This window comes from Notothenia coriiceps, unplaced genomic scaffold (assembly GCF_000735185.1).
Source record: "Notothenia coriiceps isolate Sejong01 unplaced genomic scaffold, NC01 NC01_scaffold00009970, whole genome shotgun sequence".
Lineage (NCBI taxonomy): Eukaryota > Metazoa > Chordata > Actinopteri > Perciformes > Nototheniidae > Notothenia > Notothenia coriiceps.
Genome location: NW_011342671.1, coordinates 42,955 through 65,941, shown reverse-complemented (window position 1 = coordinate 65,941; position 22,987 = coordinate 42,955). Strand labels below are relative to the sequence as shown.

The following is a 22,987-nucleotide window of genomic DNA, read 5'->3' as shown; positions in this document are numbered from 1 at the left end:
GTGGTGCAGTGACGTGTCCTAAAACCCTTTTATAATCTATCGATTAGATTTATGATTCGAAAATTATAAAAGTAGGGTAGACATGTGGATATTATCCGGCTGAACAAAACGTGCATTTATCAAACAGGTTTGTTTTCCACAGACCTTATTTCCAGCTATTTTCCAAAACCCTATGGAGAAATCCCATTGCTTTTTTGTCGAGGGAACCAGCAGCTTACTTCCTGGTTTTAGGACGCGTCACTCCACCTCTCAATATGATGCCAATATAAACAAGGTCTTCTGTCGGCTGTGTACATCAATGTCGACCTATGCTGACAAGTAAGTGAAGAGTAGAACATATAAAAGGTATTGGCTATAGGGAAATGTCCCAGCAGGTTGGGAGAATGAAGGTTCTAATCTAATCTAATACATAGCCATTACATGTCTAACTCCTGATAATGACAGGAAGACAGAAAGCGCATTATACTAATAATAATAATACTACTCATAATAATAGCAGACATTTTTTAACAATGACCACAATATCATCATTTTAATAAACCAAATATGAACAATTGAGGAAAATGAGGAAGAACTGATGATTCAAATGTTGTAGTACAAGTAGTAATGTAGTTAGTGCGTAAATTACTATTGCAACAAATGTGTTAACTTTCTTCATTATTAGTCGATTTTTTTTTTTAATGCAGACATATGTTGCAGGGACTACTAGAATCATCATACTGGCGTGACTGTAAACATCAAGGGGTTAAATAAAAAAAATGTATTTGTTTTAGAGGACATTTCAGAATATCGCGATATATATAGTATATCGCGATATAGTCAGTAAATATCGCGATATCATTTAGAGACCATATCGCCCAGCCCTACCATGGGCCACTCGATTCACAACATTACCCTAACCCTAACCCTCACACCAGATACTGACTGGTTTTCGGACCCCCCCAGACCCCCCCAATAAAGCAAAACTGCACGTTTCAGAGTGGCCTTTTATTGTGGCCAGCCTAAGGCACACCTGTGCAATAATCATGCTGTCTAATCAGCATCTTGATATGCCACACCTGTGAGGTGGGATGGATTATCTCGGCAAAGGAGAAGTGCTCACTATCACAGATTTTTTCAGATTTGTGAACAATATTTGAGAGAAATGGTTATTTTGTGTATGTAGAAAATGTTTTAGATCTTTGAGGTTATCTCATGAAAAATGGGAGCAAAAACAAAAGTGTTGCGTTTATTTATTTTTTCAGTGTATTATCACTAGTTCTGTATATTTGGTACAAGTTGTCAGTTTCTCTCAACCCTTCACTCTGACTTTTTCACTCGCCATTTCTGGAAATAACTAACACAAAAAAACAAACACAAAACTATGACAATGTATCATTTCCCTTTTGCAGAGAAAGACTGTTGAAAATGTTTTATATTGTGCTAATGTATCATATTTGGTGAGAAACCTATGAAATGTTATTATTTTATTATAAAAAAGTCCACTAAACCATCGGAGAAGAACATTATTTACCAATAGGATTCATTATGTTTTAAATATTTTCCCTTCTTTAATTTCTAATAAGATGTAAACTCAGAGCAGAATATCATTGTTTGCTTTGGATCACTATATTTTCATGCTTCATTAAATGTACAAGTTGAATTTGACGACCTCTCTTCAACAACTCAAAAAGAGTTACAGTGCCCGCCATCAGATTAAAACCAACCGCAGACAGATTCTTGTTTTGGAACAAGCTTTGTCTGTTTGCCGTTTGGTCCTCTCTTCTTTTTGAAAAATATGTCTGCCATTTTTAGCATCTTTTTGGATGCATGCTTACGATCTGACGGTAGGTTTTATTGAAATTGATGCAGATACATCCAGAAAACAACAAAATGATAACTGAAAAAAGTGCCAAAGAACAAGGGGTCTGCAGATACATAAACTACCACACACCTTGAGTAATTTAAAGGTAATTAAGAGGAATATGTTTCGTCTTGTTTTTCTTTTAAAGGAAAATCCTATTTGCTCTGCTGAATTGTGCACACATCACAATTACTATGCTTTGAATATAAAGCCACTTTCCTAATACAGATGGATTCAATTAGAAGTCCAATCCAACATTTTGTTTTAAATGTCAATACTATAATGACACATTCCCCAATGAAGACATACAAACACATCCTAATGCTTACTTACTGGATACCTGTGAGCTTGTTTTCTTGCCTCCTTGCCCCGCTCCCATGCCATTTCTTCACCTTTAACCTTCCTTCCATCCATCTTTGTCTCTATCTCCTCCACGCTCTCTGACCCTCTCCACCTTCGCTCTGTCTCTTCCTCTTGTCTACAGTCAGGATGTTATCTGTCCTTCCCTCTCAAAGAGTCATGGGGCTGTGCCCCTCTGCTTTGTGTCTTGATGTCTTACTCCAGCTCACGAGGGGCTGGTCTCATAAAAGTGGAAAGGGACAACTCTCTCAGCTGCAAACTTGAGCTCGCCACATTAGATATTCCCTGCGAGATCTTCTACGTGCTCTGCCTCAAATGTGTCTCACTTCCTGTCTCACACGCACACACATATTTTCTTTTGCCCCAGTGTCGGCACGGTCATCTTTTGGCATGTCTTTACTTTTCTTCCTTTTTGTTTTCAGTTTTCATCCGTTTTCTTTCCTATTTCTGATGTTTTGTTCCTCTTTTTCTGGCTTTTCCCGCTCTCATTTATTTTGTATTTACCTTTCTCCTGGCATTAAAACTCAAGCTCTTGTTTCTGTCTTAACATTTGGGCTTGATGTATTTTCTTTCTCTCGCTCTCCTCCTCTCTGTACTCACACTGTGCTATATCCCTTTAGAGCTGGATACAGAAACCTCCCTGTTGGCTCTGTCAGCCGCCCATAGCTCAGTTAGTGGGCTGATCGATCAGTGGAGCTGCTGAATTCCCCTGAAAGTCAATTACTAACTTGCACAGTGGAGCTATTTTAGGAAAGAGGGGAGACTGTAGGAATCATTAACTAGATAATGTCATGACAACCTTCGCAGCCAGTCAGGGCAGAGCGGCTGCTGCCTGTGGATACGCAATTTGTCTGGGCCATCAGAGAATGGCCCAAAACAAGGAAGGATGTTTCAACAGATTTTTAAAAAGTTGCTCCTACTTAAAGTGAAAGATATCTTTGTAATTGTATTCAGTATTAGGCAACATTCTTCTGTGGGTTGTTTGTTGTAAGATAAGTGTCAACGCTGGTGCATTTGACTCTCTTTTTATTCTCAAGGTTATGTTTACAGTTTGTCTCAAATTATTTGACACATATTGAATTACTTGACAAAAGCCAGGCATGTAAAAATAAAGTTAACACACTGGCCCATTGTAAAATAACAAAAAATGCTATTTAGAAAACTCCCTGTCTGTTAGTTTTAAATATTCTAAAACGTTGAAAAAGTAAATTCCTTAAAAGTTATAAGCATGGATTACAAAATCATTGTTTTATATGCCTTCCATCTAATTATACAACCTGGCTGCCATATGCTTTTTTAGATGCTTTTTCCTGTGCTTTCCTTTTACCTTGACCAGCTGGTAATAAAATCACTTTGGTGAAACTCTTCAGTAACTATAAGAGCCAGTTAGCTATCTTTAACAAAGTAAGGATCCAACAACCTTCTGTTTGTGTTTCTCCTCTGTTGCACTTGTTGAGCTGCAGAACCCCAACATCATCTTTTTTAATTATAGGTGCTCGCTATGAGTATATAACGTACAAATATACATATACATATGTATAAAACAGATGAGGAACAATGTTTTGTGTTTAAATCAAATGTGGAAAAGTCAAATCCATCTGGGAAAATAACAAAACAAAGTTACTATGTGTGGCCATCATGATCGTCTGCTTACAAGGGAATCTGTTATCTTTAACACTTATTAGGATATCAACAGTAGAGGCCTAGCTGCAATCAACAGATGGCTGCTTTTGAATGGATTGGAAAGAAAATCTTTACATTCACAATATCCTTAATGGTATGGACCGAGAAAAGTGACATGAACAGCAATCAACACATTTTGGAAAACCCACATTGCACACCTATTTTTCATCACATTTACGACAGAAAGCTCTTATCTCTTTTATGGTCCTGTTCCTGCAATCTGAGTGTGTCGAGTTTGGATGGCATCAGTATTAATTTCATGGTGTCAGAATTCATTTTAATACTAGTCTATCCTTCACAAAGTAGAAGGTAGATGTGCGTGTGTGTTTTTTACCATAGCATTTCTGCCAGACATTAAAAGTGGGGACTAATTCATTAGTAGAACATTTTAAAGTTTAGACTGACCTCTTATGAAGAAGTGGCCATTGTTGGAAAGTGAATAAACACAGCTGCCCAAAATATTCATTCCGAAACCCGATAAAAAACAGTATTCACCCCTGTCAATATTTCAATATACAACTTGAGTCACCTTTCAAAAACACAAAGATAGACAAAAGTCATAACAGTCATTAACATTTATATAATTAGTTATTTGACTTTTGAATTAAAAGCTCTTGTTGTTTATCATACACGTCACTTAATCTTTCAAGATTAATCTTCAAAACACTCACAATAGCCAATGTTTTATCTAACAGAGCCGGTTAACTGCAGTTGTTCCCTTTCTGTTAGACTGTTAGACAGACTGAACTTTGAAGACACATTCCTTGCTAGCAAACTTTCAATGCTGTACACCTTTTTTTATAACTAAAATCAATTGATGTTCCATTTGAACAGTCAAGTGCTGCAAAAAGGACAAAGGAATCCTCACATTTCTTTCTTCCATGTTTTCAATTTAATATGAGCTGTGTCTAGTTGAAATGCACAGTACCTTCCTGGAAACCCCCCTCCAAGCCATGTTGGATCAATGTGCTTCATCCCTCGTCTGTCCACATGGCACTCAAAGCCTGTTCTGCCACCCAAATTACTGCTGTGCTGAATTATAACTTTGTTGGACCTGGCAGTGTACTGTACCCAAGGCATTCTGAAATATCACTGACAGACGGAGCTGTCGTCACAGATATATCTATCACCTGGAGAGCTATATGAAACAGACAGCTAATAGCCAGCAGTCTTTTTACAAAAGCGTTTGTCAAAGTCTGGATCCTGGACATAAAGTTCTCGGCAAACATTTCAAAGTCTACAAGCCATCTACTTGATGTCTGTTTGGATGATGAACTTCTTTTCCATGTGGTGGTTGAAATGAAACTGTGCTGTGATAATGGCATTATCACTGCTGTCTAATCATCCACTCCAGATCTAAAAGGCCGAAGTTACATTTAGATGTTTTTTTAATGAAATAATGTGTGACGTAGGTTGGAGAGAATGCAAAAGTCAGGAAACCAAAGCGTTTTGTTGCAGAAACATGCTGCTGCTGGTGGATTAATGTTAACCTCATAATAATATAGTCAATGCAACTCTGCGACTTCATTTGTAATCTTACAGCAGCTCCATGTTGGACAGATGCCATGCTTGGCACTGCTTTGCGACTTATGGAAACTGAAAGAAATAAACAACACCTGCTACAGTATATAAGCAAAATCAGACTGTAACAAAATGATGAGTTAACATAGTGGAAAAAACGAGATTGGTTCGAGTGAATATCATACGTATTAACACACATATCAGCAAATAGAGTTAAACACACAGATAATGATGTATGCTTCATTAATCTCTAGTTCTTCATAACATCTTAAACACCAACAGTGTAATGGTGCCATCATAATGGTAATACAGATGTTATATTTTAATTACAAGCTTATTAAGTCTGAACTGTTAACTGTTAAACCATTATTGTTGGTACATAAACTTGATTGTTGTTCTATTACGCTCCAGTACATAATGGAACATTGACTTGGCAAATTGACATGGTTCATATATGTAATTATGTAGGTCCAGTTATTCTTTGTTTTTCTGTTTGTCATATAATTGTTATTCAAATCAAATCAATCAAAGTTAATGATTACTCTTTGTTTGGTCTTTGTTAATAATGTCTAGCCTTAACATAACATTTCATTAAACAAATTGCTAAGATGACTTTGATAATCATAGCAATTTTACTATATGGGTGTTCATATTCAATCATCACGGCAGTTCAGATGTCCTTGCTCTTCTCTCTATTTTCATCTTGCCCCTATTACCTCCTTAATGGTGTATTTTTTTCAGTTCTGAAAAGTCATGCACAAGGACAGTAATGGTATCAGTTCAGTAAACTAAATGAGTGAGATTTGTGCAGTGTAAAGCTTAGATGGCTGCATTTCGATTTCTATCAGACGTCTTCGTCTCTTTATTTATTGAGTCAAGTATATCTTGTCCCCTGCCAATATTGACCCAAGGTCACACACTGACATCATGTAAGGGCCTGAACTCCACATTCACAAACAATCTCCCTGTTATCCGTTTATTTACAGTACGCTACTCCTCCAATTGGATTCCCAGTCTCTTTTTTAAACACAATTTAAACAAAAAACCCTAATTTCTTTAAGCATATTTTGTCTTTTCTTTTTATTTGAATAGTGCGCTGAGAAAAGCAAAGCAAAGGAAGAAAAAAACAAGATTTCGAATATGTTGTTCTACAAGGTCATGAGATATATTTAATACTGAGGAACACAGGACACATACTGTATAGGTTGCATAGACAACTTTGCATTACATACGCTGATTCAAGTCTATTTTAACATTTGAATAAGTTAAACCTGACAATATAAAAGAAAGAAGCGAAGTAGATAACAAAGTTTGCGGACTGTAACTGTGACAGTAGATTTTGTGCCTGACCACACAGCTTGGCGACAGTCACTATTTATGGCGCCAAGGGGGAAGCAGTGAAGAATAATTCCTAATTTGCCGTAAAGGTGAATTGAATTGGATGGCCATTTCAATGAACATAAATTTCCCTTAATGAGAAGAATGATATTTGGCTAGCAGTGTGTCCTCTGACACGTGGTCTTTTTTCATTCTGCATATCCTTCACTCCTTGACAGCTGTTTATCCTCCATGGCCCACTAGCATGAGATGGATGCCTGCAGCTTGGCTACAGTTCCACTACATCAGCACACTATATCTGATTTGTGATTTTCCCGGCTTCTTTTTTTTCCCGCTTCTGCCTCAGATTTCTCATTTTTTATTTTAACTATCATCTGTTATTGGCCTCTCTGTCACTCATTTATAATACTAATCACTTCCCTTCATACTCTTCTAACAGAGGTTGTCCAACTGAACCTGGCGGAGGACCAGTGGATCAGTGTCTCTACGGTAACAGTGGGCCTTAGTGCGGTCCTTACGTGTGCCATCCAAGGGACGCTGCGTCCACCAATCATCTGGAAGAGGAACGGCATCATCCTGAACTTCTTGGACCTGGAGGATATCAACGTGAGTGTAGGTTTTCAGTTTCTTCATCAAGGTTATTGCTCTAGTTGCATGAGTTGATTGCATTCATCGCACAGCACAAGCATCTTATCTGACTGTCTACAAATGTTGGTCTGCATGGAAGTCCACTCAAGGGTCTGCAGTGGACTTGCGAAGATGACAAACTGTGTCTAATTCAGACCCTTGCTGACACAGAAACCATAAATTCAATAGAGGACATCAGAAAGAATTCCAACAAAAAGATTACTCCCCAGCTTTCTCCATGAACAGTAGAATTATAGCTCCCTCGGTACTTAATGAACTATGTGGCCCTGCTCCTGTTTGGACACATTTATTCTTCACAGGTGACAGCACAGCACTGGCCTTGCTTTACCCACCGCCGGATCACAACTCACTAATTGCATGTTAATGAGCGGCCTTGTTGGTCTGCTGTGATGATGAGCCGATAAACAATGTCAAGTGTTAAGGTGGAGACCGGAGGAGAGGCGATGGCAGAAGAAGTCCCTCAGGCTCTTGACCCTGAATAATGAATTTCCGCAGAGCAAATGGATCTGAGGGGGAGGAGGGAGAGAGAACTGTGTGTGTTTGGCTTTCTTTTAAGCCCAATCAAACATAAAGCATGAGATAACTAATAAGATACTACTATAGCATAGAAATGATTTAAAGTTAAACAGTCAGATAGTATATTACATTTCCATTTCAAAAGGTACCTAGTCGCATTACCATGATAACTCTATCTGTTTGAATAGTAACATTTTGATAAAATAATGGGGAGTAGAGGGACACAGAAAAAGTCTGACTGACATTAATTGCAGTAATTATGTTCCTCTTTTTGAGATCCCTCTGCCCAACATTTGATACAGGTCTACTTTCAACAATGCAAGGTGACAGGATGAGAGGAGGGAAAGAACATTTACTTCCTGTCAAAGTACTTTCAGCCCACCATTATCCGCTATTGAACTTGTTTGAATGGCAACAGACTTCTTTTTGGAAGTTTCATCTGACACTGATGGAAAACTTTCTGCGCTGTGGCATAAAACCCTTTAACCTGAGAGCTGAGCCTCCATTAAAATCAGTTTCATTTGTCTGCTCTCTCATAGTATCTTTCTGTCCTTTGTTCTCCATCTTGCTGTCTGCTTGTCTCACTCTGGTTTTCTTACCCTCAATCAAAAAACTAGGTCTCTTACATATTGAATGAACTCTCCAAAATGTAACTTCAAGGTGTACATTGGAAGGTTCTGACCTGTTTCACCACAGTTGATTGCAGGACAGCAAAATAAAACACAACACCAACAACACACACAAAACAGCAACATAATATGCCACAGTGCCGTCCATCAGCCGAAAACTCTTGAGTGAGATTGGAATCTTCTTCTCCAGAAATTAAATGAATAATGTATATTTCTTTATTAAAAACCATTGCTACAGAGCTTAATCTGCAGGTGCACTGTTTTGACTTGGTAAACATGAAATGAATGTGGCTCTTTATATGCGAACTGATTTAGTTTATTGCAGCTCGATTGTTCTGGAAATTATGAAAAGCAATGATGATTACTAGTGAAGAAAAGGTCAAAGCTGACATCGGTGTAGTGCTGCATCTGAAATAAAAAACTTCAATGAGTGATTTGAATTGTAATAATTGTGTAGCCACTGGCCATCTTCCTGTATAATTATTCCAGGGCTCTTTCATTATGAAAGCATATCATCTAACTTGACAAAAAATAAAAGCCTGTCATTTTTTCTTTACAGTTTTTCAGTAAAGTGAACAACTTTTTTCCATTTTCTTATGAGCAGCTGTGCAGACCAAAATCTACCATTGAAGTTCATGTATTTTTCGTCACTAATGACACTAAACAACCAGACACAATACTACTCAGTAATCTGAGCGAAAGACAATTAAATAATTCTTCAAATGTGGCAGATTCGTCCAACACATTTTTATCTTTTTGATACTTCAGCTATAGCCGAATATGAATTTTGCGAGTGGATTTTGATGGGCCCGTTTAGTTTGTCCTTAATGTGAGACTTACCATTATATCATTGCACCTGCTTATTACCTATAGTCACCCAACACTAAACTCCCATAAACATCTGCATATAAAGCGTTTTTGTTAACACCAGAACAGCACACTAAAAAATAAGATCTGTATCACAATTTTTTATTGATTTACAGTTTGGTGTGAAATGAGCTCTGTAGCAAAAAAGGTATTAATCAACATAACATCTCAGGTACTATGAGTTTGGGACAGAGCTTAGAGCTAAGATTTTAAACAAAAATAATTAGGCATAACCTGCCAGATATTTCAAAGCTATACTTTTTAGCTCTAATAGCCCTCTCCGTTTTAATTGCCCTCACTGGTTTAGTTATAACTCTCACTTTAAAGGCAGCCTAAATTCCCCCATCCATCTCCCCAGAAAGTCTTTTCACATTCTCCTGTCACAAATCGACCCTCTGTCAGGTCACATTAACTTCCAGAGCCTTGTGAAGGAGAACAGCCGTTCGTGGTGTCCGTGTCACGACAGAGGCACATCAGGACATCTGGTCCGCCACTTGGTGGGACAGCAAACTATTTAATGCCTTAATCCGCCCTAAGCTTTGGCTGGAACCCCCTGGGGACTGCCGCATGCTGCACCAACAACAACCAGTGCCATTCATCAACCTAATGGGCTTTATATTTTTAACCCTTGCCATTTATCAGGCTGAGGCAACGTGATGAGGGAAAGTGGAGGATCAAATTCCCCAACGCCTGCTTAAGCTCAACAGGGAAACCATTGATTCATGGTCTCTCTTCCCTTTCACATCACTCTTTTCCTCTCCTGTCTTTTCCCATCACACCCTGCTGTTGTGCGCCTCCTCTCCTCTCTCTGCCCTCTTCAAGCATCTTTATGTATTCTACCAAGCTACCTCCATTTCTCCCTCACTCCCTGTGGGTCTTTCCTGCACCCCATCCTTCACCACTATTCCCTCTCCTACACCTCCTGTTCTTCATCTGGCTTCTTTCATCATGTTCACCCTCCCTACTCTTCTTTTTCCCATCTTTTTCACAACCACCTTCTTTCCTAACTTACATTTCCTCTTCCATTTTTTAACTGTATTGCAGGACTTTGGGGACGATGGCTCCCTGTACATCACCAAGGTGACAACCATCCACATGGGGAACTACAGTTGCCATGCCTACGGCTATGAAGACCTCTATCAGACTCATGTGCTGCAGGTGAATGGTCAGTAGTGGCTCATTTCTTACTTACAGTGATGTACAAAATGTTTGTGCTACTCTGTGGTTCCCCAGTTAGGGACTTTGTTCTTATTGCCTTCCTGTTTACAGGGAAAACGGTTAAAGAACAGTCTCTTAAGTAATCAAGCCAACAACCATTGATCAAAACAAAGGATACCATGAGAGACATTTAGTGCAGCATTTCAATATGCAAATCCAAACGTGTTCTAATCATATCAAGCCCCTCGCATTGTACTCCATCCATATATAAAAAACTCTTAACAACACTGTAATACTACATAATGGAAATATCAGGATTGTTTTTTGTAATTTTTCAGTAGATATAACTACCAACAGCATGAACTCGGCATTAACCTTTTATCCGCATGTCATGTCAGATGTTGAAACATTAATTATACTATAAGATCATATTCATAAAACACCGTTCAACACATAAGTTACAATGTCGTTAACAGAACACAAAAGTTCAGAACATCAAGCAATCCCAGAAATGTTTTGGCGTCTCTGAGACTTGTCGTAGGCTTTTAATATCAAAGAAGTTGCTTGTCAAAAAAAAATATTTTAGGTACAAATAAACAGTTTCAATAAAGCTGTGTTGTTCATACCTTTATGTTTACAATATATGCTAGATACACATGGCTCACAGCACCTCAACACTTAAAGGGACCAAGGGAAACAACATCATTGCATATGTGAAGCTAAAACCTAGTTATGTGTGCGTGCAGCACATCACTTTGTTGCAGGGGAGAAAAGCCACTTAAAGGGAAAATACATCTGAAACTACACTGCATTTTGGCAGGAGGAACTTATTAAGGAACCAACTCATATAAATTATCTGCAAAAGGGACTACCTTTAGACTTGAGAGTTATTATTATGCATCTCTCCAAGGAACACCCACAGAGGAAGAAGCCCCCTAACTGTAACAAGACAAATCAAAGATACGGCTTCCAATGTATGCGCTTTTGTCTCAGGGTGGCAAAGGAGGAGGAAAATGTATTCAATGAAACGTCTTTTAAGAGAGACAATAGGCGTAATTATTTTGCAGCTGAGTTTTAGACCTTGAACTAAAGAGGGAGAGGGGCTGATGGGAAGGGAGTCATGGAGACAGACTCTGGCCCTGAAGGGCGAGATATCAAGAGAGGGTAATTACCAAATGTTTGTGTAGGGGGGACTCAAGGTATTTCAAGCTCGATAGGACGAGGTGAGATAAGGTGGAATGGAAGGGAGCCAAGAGCCACATTAAACTAAGTGGACCCTTTGCATCGTGTTGTGTTTATAAGGATTACACACATGCTTCTGTTTTTACTGGGATGAGAGCAATGGCAGCGCTGCGGCACCCACAGTCGCAGTTTAAAGGTACTCTTAAAATAACTCCTTCTGTAACATTATAGTACCCTAGAGTCTGGTATCAATGCCGTTGAAGAATGTTTCTTAATGTGAAGTACACACTCAATAATGAATGGAAGAAAGGAAGAGTTTCTGTGAAAAAAGGTTGTAGAAAAACCAAACAAATGATTGATATAAAATGTAGATCACAGATGATAAGAGAGACAGGCTGAGGGTATGGCGGAGGTATAAACACTTGTGACTAAAGGAAAAGGTCAATACAAACTAAATGGAACCAGAATGAACAAATACACCCAAAGTACAAATACCATAACGTAATAATACTACATGTATTACATTTACATTAACTAACAAAAAGGGGAAAAATAAAGTTAAGGAAAAACTGAAATAAGTTTGCAGCAAGCACCAGAAGTGACATTAATATTGCATAAGGGGGAAGGTTGTAGATTGAATGTTAGAGGTGATTGAACTCCTGGAAAGTCAGGGGGGGGGGGGCATCAGGATTTTGGCAGCATCCACCGGCGTTGAAATGTGCCCAGCATCCAAAGCAGAAAAATGAAATCGTACCTGTTCCTATAAACTATTACCTCATATTTCATTTTCCCCCTCGATTCCTCCACATTCATTTGCGCTCTTCTCCCCGGAGGAGGTGGTAAGTGGTAGATATGTCCAACATCTATTTCATGCAGGACTCGAGCTGTAATAAAGCAGCCCCAGAGCTCTTGGGTTCTTGTTATGTGTGAATATATTCCATGCTGTGGTGAGACAAATTCCTCTCTGCCCACTGCGTGTGTGGGTGTTTGTGCTATATTCCCCTAGGAGTTACCATGAAACAGTGTGTAATTAGGTTTTCACTCGCGCCTCTGCTCTCTCCCTGTTTGTGTCTTCGGTTTTGTTTGTGCGTCCAGTCCCTCCAGTGATCCTGGTCTACCCGGAGACGCAGGCCCAGGAGCCCGGCGTATCTGCCAGCCTCCATTGCCACGCCGACGGCATCCCGAATCCCAAGCTCCTCTGGCTGAAGAACGGCATGGACCTGCTGCCCAGATCCTCCACACAGCTCGCTCTCATAGGTGGGGAGTTTTTGATTCTTTTTTTTTTGGAAGAGCTGTCAGCGTTTTAGCAGACTTTTTGTCACATGCAGTGTTTTTCAATTAGTATTACCAACCAACAGAGCTGCAGTATGCCAACACTGCAGAATCCTTTATAAACAAGGGAAAGCATATACATAGAAATAGAAACAAAGCTTGAAAATAAAGCTGGTGTTGAACGTATTATTAACTAATATCTAAAACTCTGCAGTAATGTTTAAATATGCTATGGAATAAGCAAGCTGTACTGTTGATGGCATTTTCAGTTCATGCGCTAAACCCGAAGCAAACTTCCATATGGATGTTATGTTAATGTTAACTTTGTGTGAGAGATTTAAAACCTGTTAAATTGTCTCGATGTACACATTATGCTCCAGATAGACTTTTTTCTATCTCCTAAACTGTTTTAGGACAATGTGTTCTTTAACTTCAATCACCAGTGTTTATGTTTTGTTATATTCTAATAACGCTTATTTAACAGATCCACAACACTTCAGTTCCATTTACATTCTCTACCAAGTTGATGAAACACGGATTGCAGTCTAACTAACTATCTTTATTTTGTCCATATAAAAAAAACCTACTTCATCTTTAGAAATCGAATATAAATGGAGAAATTAAAATAAGCAAATAAGATTAAATATATAGTGTGTGGGAGAGTCGACGGCAGCTCTCTAGACTAGAATGGTGTTTTTTAAGAGACACTCTCGATATAAGAGAGAAGGAGCAAAGTGAAGCACGACTTTTCCTTTTATGTCCTTGTTCTCATTAAGGGAGAGTTTATTGGCTGTGTGTGGGTCATTACCTGTGGTAATAGCCTGTTATCAACCCCTCAGACACTCAAACATGGGAGGGTTGGCAAGGTTCACCAGCACATAAACACTGCAGTGGCAGTCCCCCTCACAGTGATTATTTAGGCTGGTTTTATAAAAATATATAGTTAAAGGTGGGGTAGGTAAGTTTGAGAAACCGGCTCGAGATACACTTGTTGTTATATTCTATGGAATGCTCTTAACATCCCGATAGCAATGAATATGTTAAGTGCTTTGACGAAAAATCCATAAAGAAATGTCATCTGTGGAAGCCGTAGTACTGTAAAAAGCACGACCAATCGTTTTAGCCGGCCCGGCTAAAATAACTGGATGGCCTAACTGCCTGTCAGCCTTCCATCTGTGCACAAACTTATCTCGTGCCCTCATTGGTCATTTGCGCATTTGTGTGTGTTGGAGGAGGGGCTCTGTAAGGAAGTGGCAGCTTTGTGCTGGCTGTGTATTTTCAAATTCTAGCGCACTCGAGCTGGTTTCTCCAAAATTACCTAACCCACCTTTAAGTTAAAAAACTAGAGTGGAAAAGTATATAAATTACCATTGTTTTCCAGCAATGCCTTAGAAAATATATCAAAAGCATATTAGGTATGATTATTTTATTTAATCAGGAGTGTAATAAAAGCAGTGTAAAAGTGTTGCCTTTATCTTTATATGTGGTAGTGTAAAACTACACACTGACAGATGGTAGTGAGGAGTATTGATTGTAAGCCACAGTTGAACAGTGAACAGTAAAGAGAGAAACTGCTTTGTGTTGCTGAATGAATGAAACTGTGTTCTGGAACCGTTTGCGGTGCTGAAACATCAAATTGATCTTTGCCTGATATTCCCTGTTGTTCAGTTTGTATAGCAAACAGCAAACCTCTTAACACAGCTTCAGTTATATCCTGATGTGTGACATTATGGTTATTTTTTTTTTAACCCCAATTCTTTGTGTGAAGAAGGATCAGTACATTATCGTTATCACACAACTCAAATTCCACGTTAATCAAGGTCATCTGAGGGAACAGGCTGCATTTGTGACCACTGAATAAAGACTGTGAGCTAAATGACTGGATTTAGACCGTGGGTATAAAACCTGCAATTTGCTGCCAAATTTCACGCAACATTCTCCTTTCCTACTGCCTGCCTTTGTACTGTTTTGAAAAGACACTGTCGTTGAATCCTGTGTTTTACGCTGCCCAAGACATCTGTATTCAGTCAAAGAATCACAAACAAGCTTAGTGCTTTCCGTCACAGCAGAATAACAATATGTGGGGCCTGGCCTTTCTTCAGAATGAGGCAGCACTTTGGATTTGGAGCTATGAGACTACTGGATTTCTACTTTTCATGAGGTCACAGAGAAAATCATCTTAAGTGTCATGATGACAACTTAGAATACTTTAACTAGGATCTTGCACAGATAATCATTCATTTGAGATACAGTAGAGGGTAACACAAGAGTGGATTTCCACTTGCATCTCAAATTAATGAAAGCAAAATCCTTCCCTGTCCCAATCCCAGAGGAATGAGATCTGTTCCATCCCGTTCCTGTTTCTTTTTCAGATTTATATTTTATAGAGATGAACAAATTGCAATGTTCTACACCGGTTCTAATGTACTGTCTTTCTAGAACTATATTAACCATCATACACATGTACCTGATGGTTAAACCGTTTCAACATACGAATAGTAATGTTATCCATTGTGAATATAAACATATTGATTATAGCCCCATTGAATCATAAATTCCTAATTTGCCCTTACAACAACAAGCTCAAGGGTAGAAGTAAAGAAGACTAAAAGTTCTAACACCAAAAAAAAACAAAAAACACCAATCCTTCTCAAAACCCCTGTCATTGCAAACAGCTACAAGCCTGCAAAATAGGGATAAAGAGACTAATTTAATGAGTGGCTGATTCAGTGGTTTTCAATAAGAATTGATCACAACATAATTATGAATTAGAAGCAATTAAACTGGTGTCTCATTCTATGAAGGCCTGCTTCAAGGCACTTTTTACTTCAAAGCTCTGTTCCCTTGATAAAAGAGAATTATTATCAGAAGCCAAAAGACTTTTCACTTTATGTGAAAAGCTTTGCGTCAACTTTTGTAACATGTTTTACGGCCCACTAGGCATTAATTATAGGGCAGACATCATTTTCAACGTATAAAATAGAACACTTATCTTGAAGGCTGCAGTCTTTTTGGTTGTTTGTTAATTAAATATTGTTCCTGCAGGAAGACACTTGAGTGTGTTTTAACAACATAGAGAGGGAAAAGACCCTTTTATATCCTCAAAGTGGGAATATTGTAGAGGTTTATAGATGCTATAGATACTTAAATAGATGTAAAATAATTGGAAACGGATGCAGCGTTTATGTTCTTACACAAGATCTATCAAAGCAGCGCTGTGACACCCAACATAATTCACTCTCCCAGTGCTGTGAAGTGTGGTGTTTAATGCAGTGCTACATACAGAGTGCAGCTGTACATCACAGAGCTTGATGCTACAGCAAACATCAGAGCTGTCCCTCGACCTCTGTGTCCTCACATCCAACATCACCTGTCACTTCCACCCACCCACCCACCTCACCTGCAACTGCAACTTCAGGCAAACAATGCAGCATTGTACAGAATATGTGGGGAAATAAATAAAGTGTGAAACTAAGCTATTATATTAGAATGCAGGATAATGGCATACAAAATTGTATGCTGATGGAAAGTTACTTGTGTATCAAACATATTTCAGAAAAAGAAGCCTTCTTCAGTTCAATTAATACATATCGATATCAACAAACGTTCTGCTATATATACTTGGCATAAGATTAACAACGTGCTTTTTTTTCTCCCAGGCTATGCTATTGGTATATTTAAGTATTACAAAAAAACAATGGTTTAAAAATGTTTTACTGTATAAACTCTGTTGCCCACAAAGTTGGAATGCTTTTGTTTTCAGACACATTCCTCTTTTTATTCCTATTTACACACACCATCATTTCATGGGAAGAGTTACAACATATTGTATTCCAACTGTATGGGCAACAGTGTACTAAACCCACAAAAAAGTGGAAGATGGTTGTTCTGAAGCCTTTATTTTTTCCAAATGCAAGATATCAAATAATGTAGCAACATGTATCTGCTTCAGTAACAAGTTTCCTTTCATTTTCTTTCCTTTTGTGTTTCTATTTCCGTAGCCAATGGTAGTGAGCTCTTCATTGGCAGCGTCCGGTACGAGGACACTGGAGCCTACACATGCATCGCCAAGAATGAGGTTGGCGTGGACGAGGATATCTCCTCTCTGTTTGTTGAAGACTCGGCCAAGAAGACCCGTAAGTCAAAGAACATTATCTATGTTAAAGTTAAAGCCATAAATAAGTCCTTGCACCCACCCAGAAAGATAGTTTAAACAGTATATTGGCGTAAATCCTCATGGCATGGTTGCTTGTTAGATAATATTGTTAGTAGTAATTAGGTTAAGTTATATAATCCTTTTCATAGTAGTCCTGTGATCATGCTACCAGCTTGATAAACCCAACAGATGTATGGAGTTTTGAACTAAAAATGAACCTCAGGCAGCTTATTTTATCCCATATTTTATATCCAGGGACAAGCGCCCAAATTACATATTTTATGTTACTTTGATATCGGTTCTTTCATTAGATTGCATCATTTTGACGAGTTAACAATGGCCATCGAGAAAGAGCTTATCGGGCCAGTTAAGATTAAACAGAATAATCTCTGACTTCCGTTTGATCTCTTGATTTAAGAGGAAATATGATCCTGTCAACAGCAGTAAGGAACATTTTGTAGCTGTCAAATATGTTTGCTCTTGGCATGACATGAGATCAATCACCCCCTCTCTTTCTTGGATGAACTGTCTCTTTTTTTTCTGAAGGTGATTTAATGTGTTCCCCCTCTTTTCCCTTTCTATTGCTGGGTGGCTGAATCTGCAGTTGCAAACATTCTGTGGAGAGAAGAAGGTAATTCATTAAAGTAAAAGAAAAAAACCTTTTATACTCTTGTGAATAGGAAAATATGGTGGGCATAGTTTGTGGCTCTTCAGGGCCTTCAGCTGAATATCTGCATTTTCCAACACGTTTGCTGTACTGTCCAGAAGAATCACAACACTGTTTTCTCTCCAGCAAAACTTTACTTCCAACCTTGCTTTCTTCCTTTCGTGCCCAGGGTGTTTCTTTTTTTTTTTTCTGGAGTGCTTTCTAATCTATTTTTCAGATCACCTAGGGAGGAAACATTTACACACAAGCAGGGATTTTATGCATTATGCAAAACCACAGACCAAGTGTGGTGGCTACACGAAAACAACTTTGTGGTGTTCAGCAGTATAAAAATCCATGCTGTCCTTATACTATATATTACATCAATACGGCCACAAGAACAGTTTTACTACTGCACTGGAAAACCGCTGCGGTTTAGAATGCAATACAAACACAATCTGTTTTATATACATCATCACCACATCAGGTTTACCACCAAACCAAACGACGTGTAAGCATTTGGATTATTTCTAAACACTTATCAGCACTCAAAGCTGCCTCATTAACAGTGTGTGTGTGTGTTGTACAAGTGCTTGTTTTGTGTCTCTGTATTCATACAGGGTGTGCATATTCAGTGTGCTTCTTTGGTGTACTATGTTTATCTCACAGCGTTATGACAGCCTGACAAATCAATCATTATCACAGTTTTTGTCAATGCCGCAAGTGTGTTTATGTGCTTATGCTTATCATCTGTGCTCATGTGATGTGTTCCTGCCGGCAGTAATAGACTGCTGTCGAATCATCCAAATGCCTCAGCATCAGACTGTGATGCTAACTCACCAGCAGCTGTTTACACCTCGAGATGTGAAATGTTTCCTCTTTGAGGCAATGCCTTTAATTTGATGCTTCTTGCTACAGTATGTGGTTGGCGTGTTGCTGACAGGGCCCTTTGTAGGCTTTGTCAAAATGGCTGGCAGACACACACTGTCCATCCCCGCTAACGCGATAGCACGCTAACAGGAGTCCTCGAGCAGGGAAATTGAAATGCCAGTCACAAATGTCAGATAAGATGGGAGCAGGATATTCTGTTGTTGTAAATGTCTATTTGTTGTTTTTTTCCTCAAGCATGTTTCAACCTTTGTATGTCTTTTGTGTTCTCTTCCAGGGTTGAGCGTGGGAAACATGTTCTATGTGTTTTCTGATGAGGGTATCACTGTTCTTCAGCCCAGTGAATGTGAGATACGCAAACACATGCAGCGGGCAGAGAGGATTGTTGCTACATATGTAAGTGCACGTTATGCCATTATTTTCCTTTCAGGTTTAAATTGTGTTATAGATTCAATAAGATTGATGTATATTACTAATTTGTCATTTCAGGTTACACTAACCCATATTAAAGTTTCAATATTCCTCCATATACAACTTAATAGATTCCATCTATCTATCTATCTATCTATCTATCTATCTATCTATCTATCTATCTATCTATATATCTATCTATCTCTATCTATCTATCTATCTATTTCTGTAGTTATCTAGGAGGGTTTTAGTGTAAAAAGATTGCGACCAAAATGAAGGCTATCCTTCCTTCGATGTCCTCCCTGTTGTCAGAGCGGGGCTGCTCACCTAACTAATGTAATGGGATTACTCGTGTCCATTAGTCGACAGCTTGCACCAATAGACTGTATAGAGTCTATACTACAGACCCTGAGGTTTCTAATCCACTGGATAACATCCCTCTCTCAGAGCAATGGGCTTTAGATGGTACAAGTCGCTTGTTCCTCTGAGGGATTTGGGTTTTACAGGACCCTGTAATTGTATTAGAGATCAATACAAACTCAATAAGTCATGTGTTAGCCAGTTCCTGCTGTAAACAGCACTTTCTCCACTTTGGTGAGGTGGAGAGAAGGTGAAAACTCTTGCATGTGTGTCTGACGTTGTATATGTGTGTGTGGTGAAGAGGAGTGTGTGAATAAATGTATTGTCAGCAAAGACAGCATGCTGCAGAGCCTTTACATCGAGTGTTTCCTTAGTCAGCTATGGTTTATATATTTGGAAAGTTTCACACTTAAAAGTGAAAACACTCATTATGAAATAAATTTGTGTTATCAATAATAATAATATTACATAATATAATATTATTATTGAAATGAAGTATGCATGTCTAGTAGGACTGGGTTATATGGCAGAACTTCATATTAGTTGTTCAGTCCTTTTGTCCTTAATTTAATTGTATAGCATGCTCTGCAGTGTACATTTTATTTTATTGTATGTCAGCTCTTTTTTTCTTGCCTTCACTCCCAGTACCAAAAATGAACTGAACTGTACTTTGTCAAAAATAATTTCTACATTTAATCTTATCAAAAAAGTCTAAAAAGAGAACAGTAATTTGCTAAACATTTGAATTGATGATTTGTAGATGTATTTGTATTGCATATTAACAATTGTTGACCTTTCCAAATTGTACTTTTATTGATAATGAAACAATTCCCAAACCTCCTATCATCCTCTCTGTTGCCTGTTTGGTCACCCCAGGAGGAGATGTGCCCTAAGGGTGAGGGGGTGTCACCTCAGCACTGTGTGTGGTCCTCAGCAGTCAACGTCAGGGATAAGTACATCTACGTGACCCAGCCCCTCCTGAGCCGACTGCTGGTGGTCGATGTTCAGACGCAGAAGGTTGTGCAGGTGGGTGGAGCATCAAAGTCTCAGAAACATCTCAGATATTAAGTATCTGAGAGGCAAAGAAGGGTAGTAAGTTCCATCCATGACTCCCCTTTCCTCCTCCTGTCGAATCACACCAGAGTTTGGGATAGCATTATTGGCTATTTATTGGATTAAAAGTAGTTTATACTCTTGCAACTGCAGCAAAACTCTATATCCAAAACAGCATTATGTTCACACCCAGCTTTGGGCTTTTTTTTCAAGTGAAGCAAACATGCTACCTCTGTGATACCGAGGTTGTATTCACACAGCCATCACACAGGCTTGGATGGCAATAAACACAACATTTCCTTTTTCTACACTGCAATACATGATCATATTGTTTATTTGTTTACATATTTTCATTCTACAGCACATGGCTCATCAACTGTTGAAGATGCCTCATTTTCTTGCCTACAACATACAATTTTAACAGGATACCATAATGGTCACAGATGTTTCATTCGGAACAAACTCAGAGTTAACAAATCAAAGAATAGAAAGCTCATCAGGTCGAGGAAATGCTTTTGTTAATTGTATTTCCATTTAAAGATTTAAGATGACCAAACTGACATATTTTATTTTGAAACCTTTACTCCAGTATCCATCGCTAAATTAAGCCCAAGTCTTGGTTTCTTTAAAAGCTAACAGAATACAAATCCAGTCGATAAACATTACTTGCGAGCGTGTTTGTCTTCCAGTCAAACAGCATCACCAACATTAGGTGCATTCGATTTAACTTGTCTTGCTCCTGAAGTGCCACAGATGTAAGAAGACCACATGCAAGGGGAAATAAATCAAATGCACCTCAAGCGCCCGAAACAATATGGTGCCCAGGTGGGTGCTGGCTGCCTCACCATTCATCTTGCCTGTAACGGCTGTTTAGAGACTGAATCCCTCAGGGGTTCTTCCCAGGGTCAACATCATTTATAGTGAGGTACAGGATGAGAAGGAAGAGGCCTAACTCAATGAGAAGGAGGCGGGAGAGCAGAAGGGAGTTAAGTGAAAGTCTGAGTAGCAGGATGAGAGAGACAGCAAAGTGAGCAGGTAGCAGTGAAAAACGTTCTTCTTCTCCTTCAGTTTAAAGTGAAGATATTTCCAACTCAACTTATTCCATAATGTCACTCAGGCTGTATCACTTGTAATTATTTAACTGTGCAATACTCATATTACTTAGGGATCATAACTGTATAACACTTTACATTTCGAACAATAAACTGGTTTTCATCATTTCTATTCTATTTTATTTTATCTTTATTGCACGTTTTTACTTTCACGTCATATGTTTTTAAATAATTGTATGTTTGTGTTTTTTTATTTAATTTTAATTGTTATATTTTTTATTCTAAAATATTGCAACTGTCATCAATCATTCTCCCTGGGAGAAAATAAGGTATTCTGATGCTATATATGACTAATTGACTTTGAAAAGAAAAGAAAGATTGACTAAATACTGAGAGATGTGACCTCCACTTGTTCCAAATGAAACCAAATCCACCAAAAAAAGGAATATGTGATAGAATACTACGTGTATTTACCTTTTGGTGATTAAATATTATCACAAGAACAATAAAAGAAGTCATATATTGACAAGAAAATAAGAGATGTGTTCTGGTTTATTGTGGTGCAGAAGCTGCCCACTATAACTGAGAACCCCCCCCCCTTTTCTCTTTCTCTTTCCAACACTGTAGAAACTGATTTTCTCTCCTTGATCAGCCGACCCTCTCTCTCTCTCTCTCTTTCTTGAAGACCCTCTCTGACCTATGGGTGCAGGAGGTTAATGCATCCAGCCTTTTTTCGTCTCTGCTCTTTCTTTGTTATTTCAAAGCCTTTTTTTTCCAAAGCACATTTCCAACTTTCCTTTCAGCAATGGCCTTTTATTATAAGAGAGAAGATGGCAGAGTACAATAAAAGCACTTAATCCACTGACAGAAGGAATGCATTAACGAAACAATTGCTTTCATTTTTTTAAATGGTAAAGTCAGAGCACTGCATTTATTATCCTCAAGGAGACGACTGAACGCAGTGATTAGGAACCGTATGAGTACATGTCCAAACACTAGATTGCCACATTAATAAAAGACTGTGGGCAACACTTTCCTTTATAAGTATGAGATTAAAGCAAAACAATTCTTTCTTCAAAGTAAACCCAAATGAATCGCTCTATACTCATAACCTGGACTGTTACAGATAAGATGGCCTATTCTCTGTTTGGGGGGAAATGGCGGACTAAAACACAACAATTCTCTTTTCTCTTTCACGAGAAAACCAGAAATATAGATCCTAGAGAAGCACAGATGCCGTTATTGTTGGGTCTTTTATTAACATCCTTTTAATAGAAAGTTTCCTTTAATACAGGGGTGTCAAACTCAAATACACAGTGGGCCAAAATAAAAAAATGGGTACTTGTCGAGGGCCGGACTGGTTCAATGTTTATTGCAAACTTTTTGAAATGAAATTTTTGCACA

The 22,987-nt window shown here is 38.5% G+C and overlaps 1 protein-coding gene across 1 annotated transcript in view; it reads left to right on the top strand.

Moving 5' to 3' along the window:
- Positions 1 to 308: 308 nt before the first annotated feature.
- Positions 309 to 22,987, top strand: part of LOC104945699 (follistatin-related protein 4-like) — a 33,807-nt gene continuing 11,128 nt past the window's right edge. Inside the window, exons 1-8 of the mRNA XM_010771407.1 lie at positions 309 to 318; positions 7,185 to 7,351; positions 10,450 to 10,570; positions 12,841 to 13,002; positions 17,019 to 17,153; positions 17,778 to 17,804; positions 18,985 to 19,103; positions 20,355 to 20,504. Of these exons, the coding sequence (XP_010769709.1) occupies positions 309 to 318; positions 7,185 to 7,351; positions 10,450 to 10,570; positions 12,841 to 13,002; positions 17,019 to 17,153; positions 17,778 to 17,804; positions 18,985 to 19,103; positions 20,355 to 20,504 (891 nt within the window). The remainder of the gene's footprint in view (positions 319 to 7,184; positions 7,352 to 10,449; positions 10,571 to 12,840; positions 13,003 to 17,018; positions 17,154 to 17,777; positions 17,805 to 18,984; positions 19,104 to 20,354; positions 20,505 to 22,987) is intronic.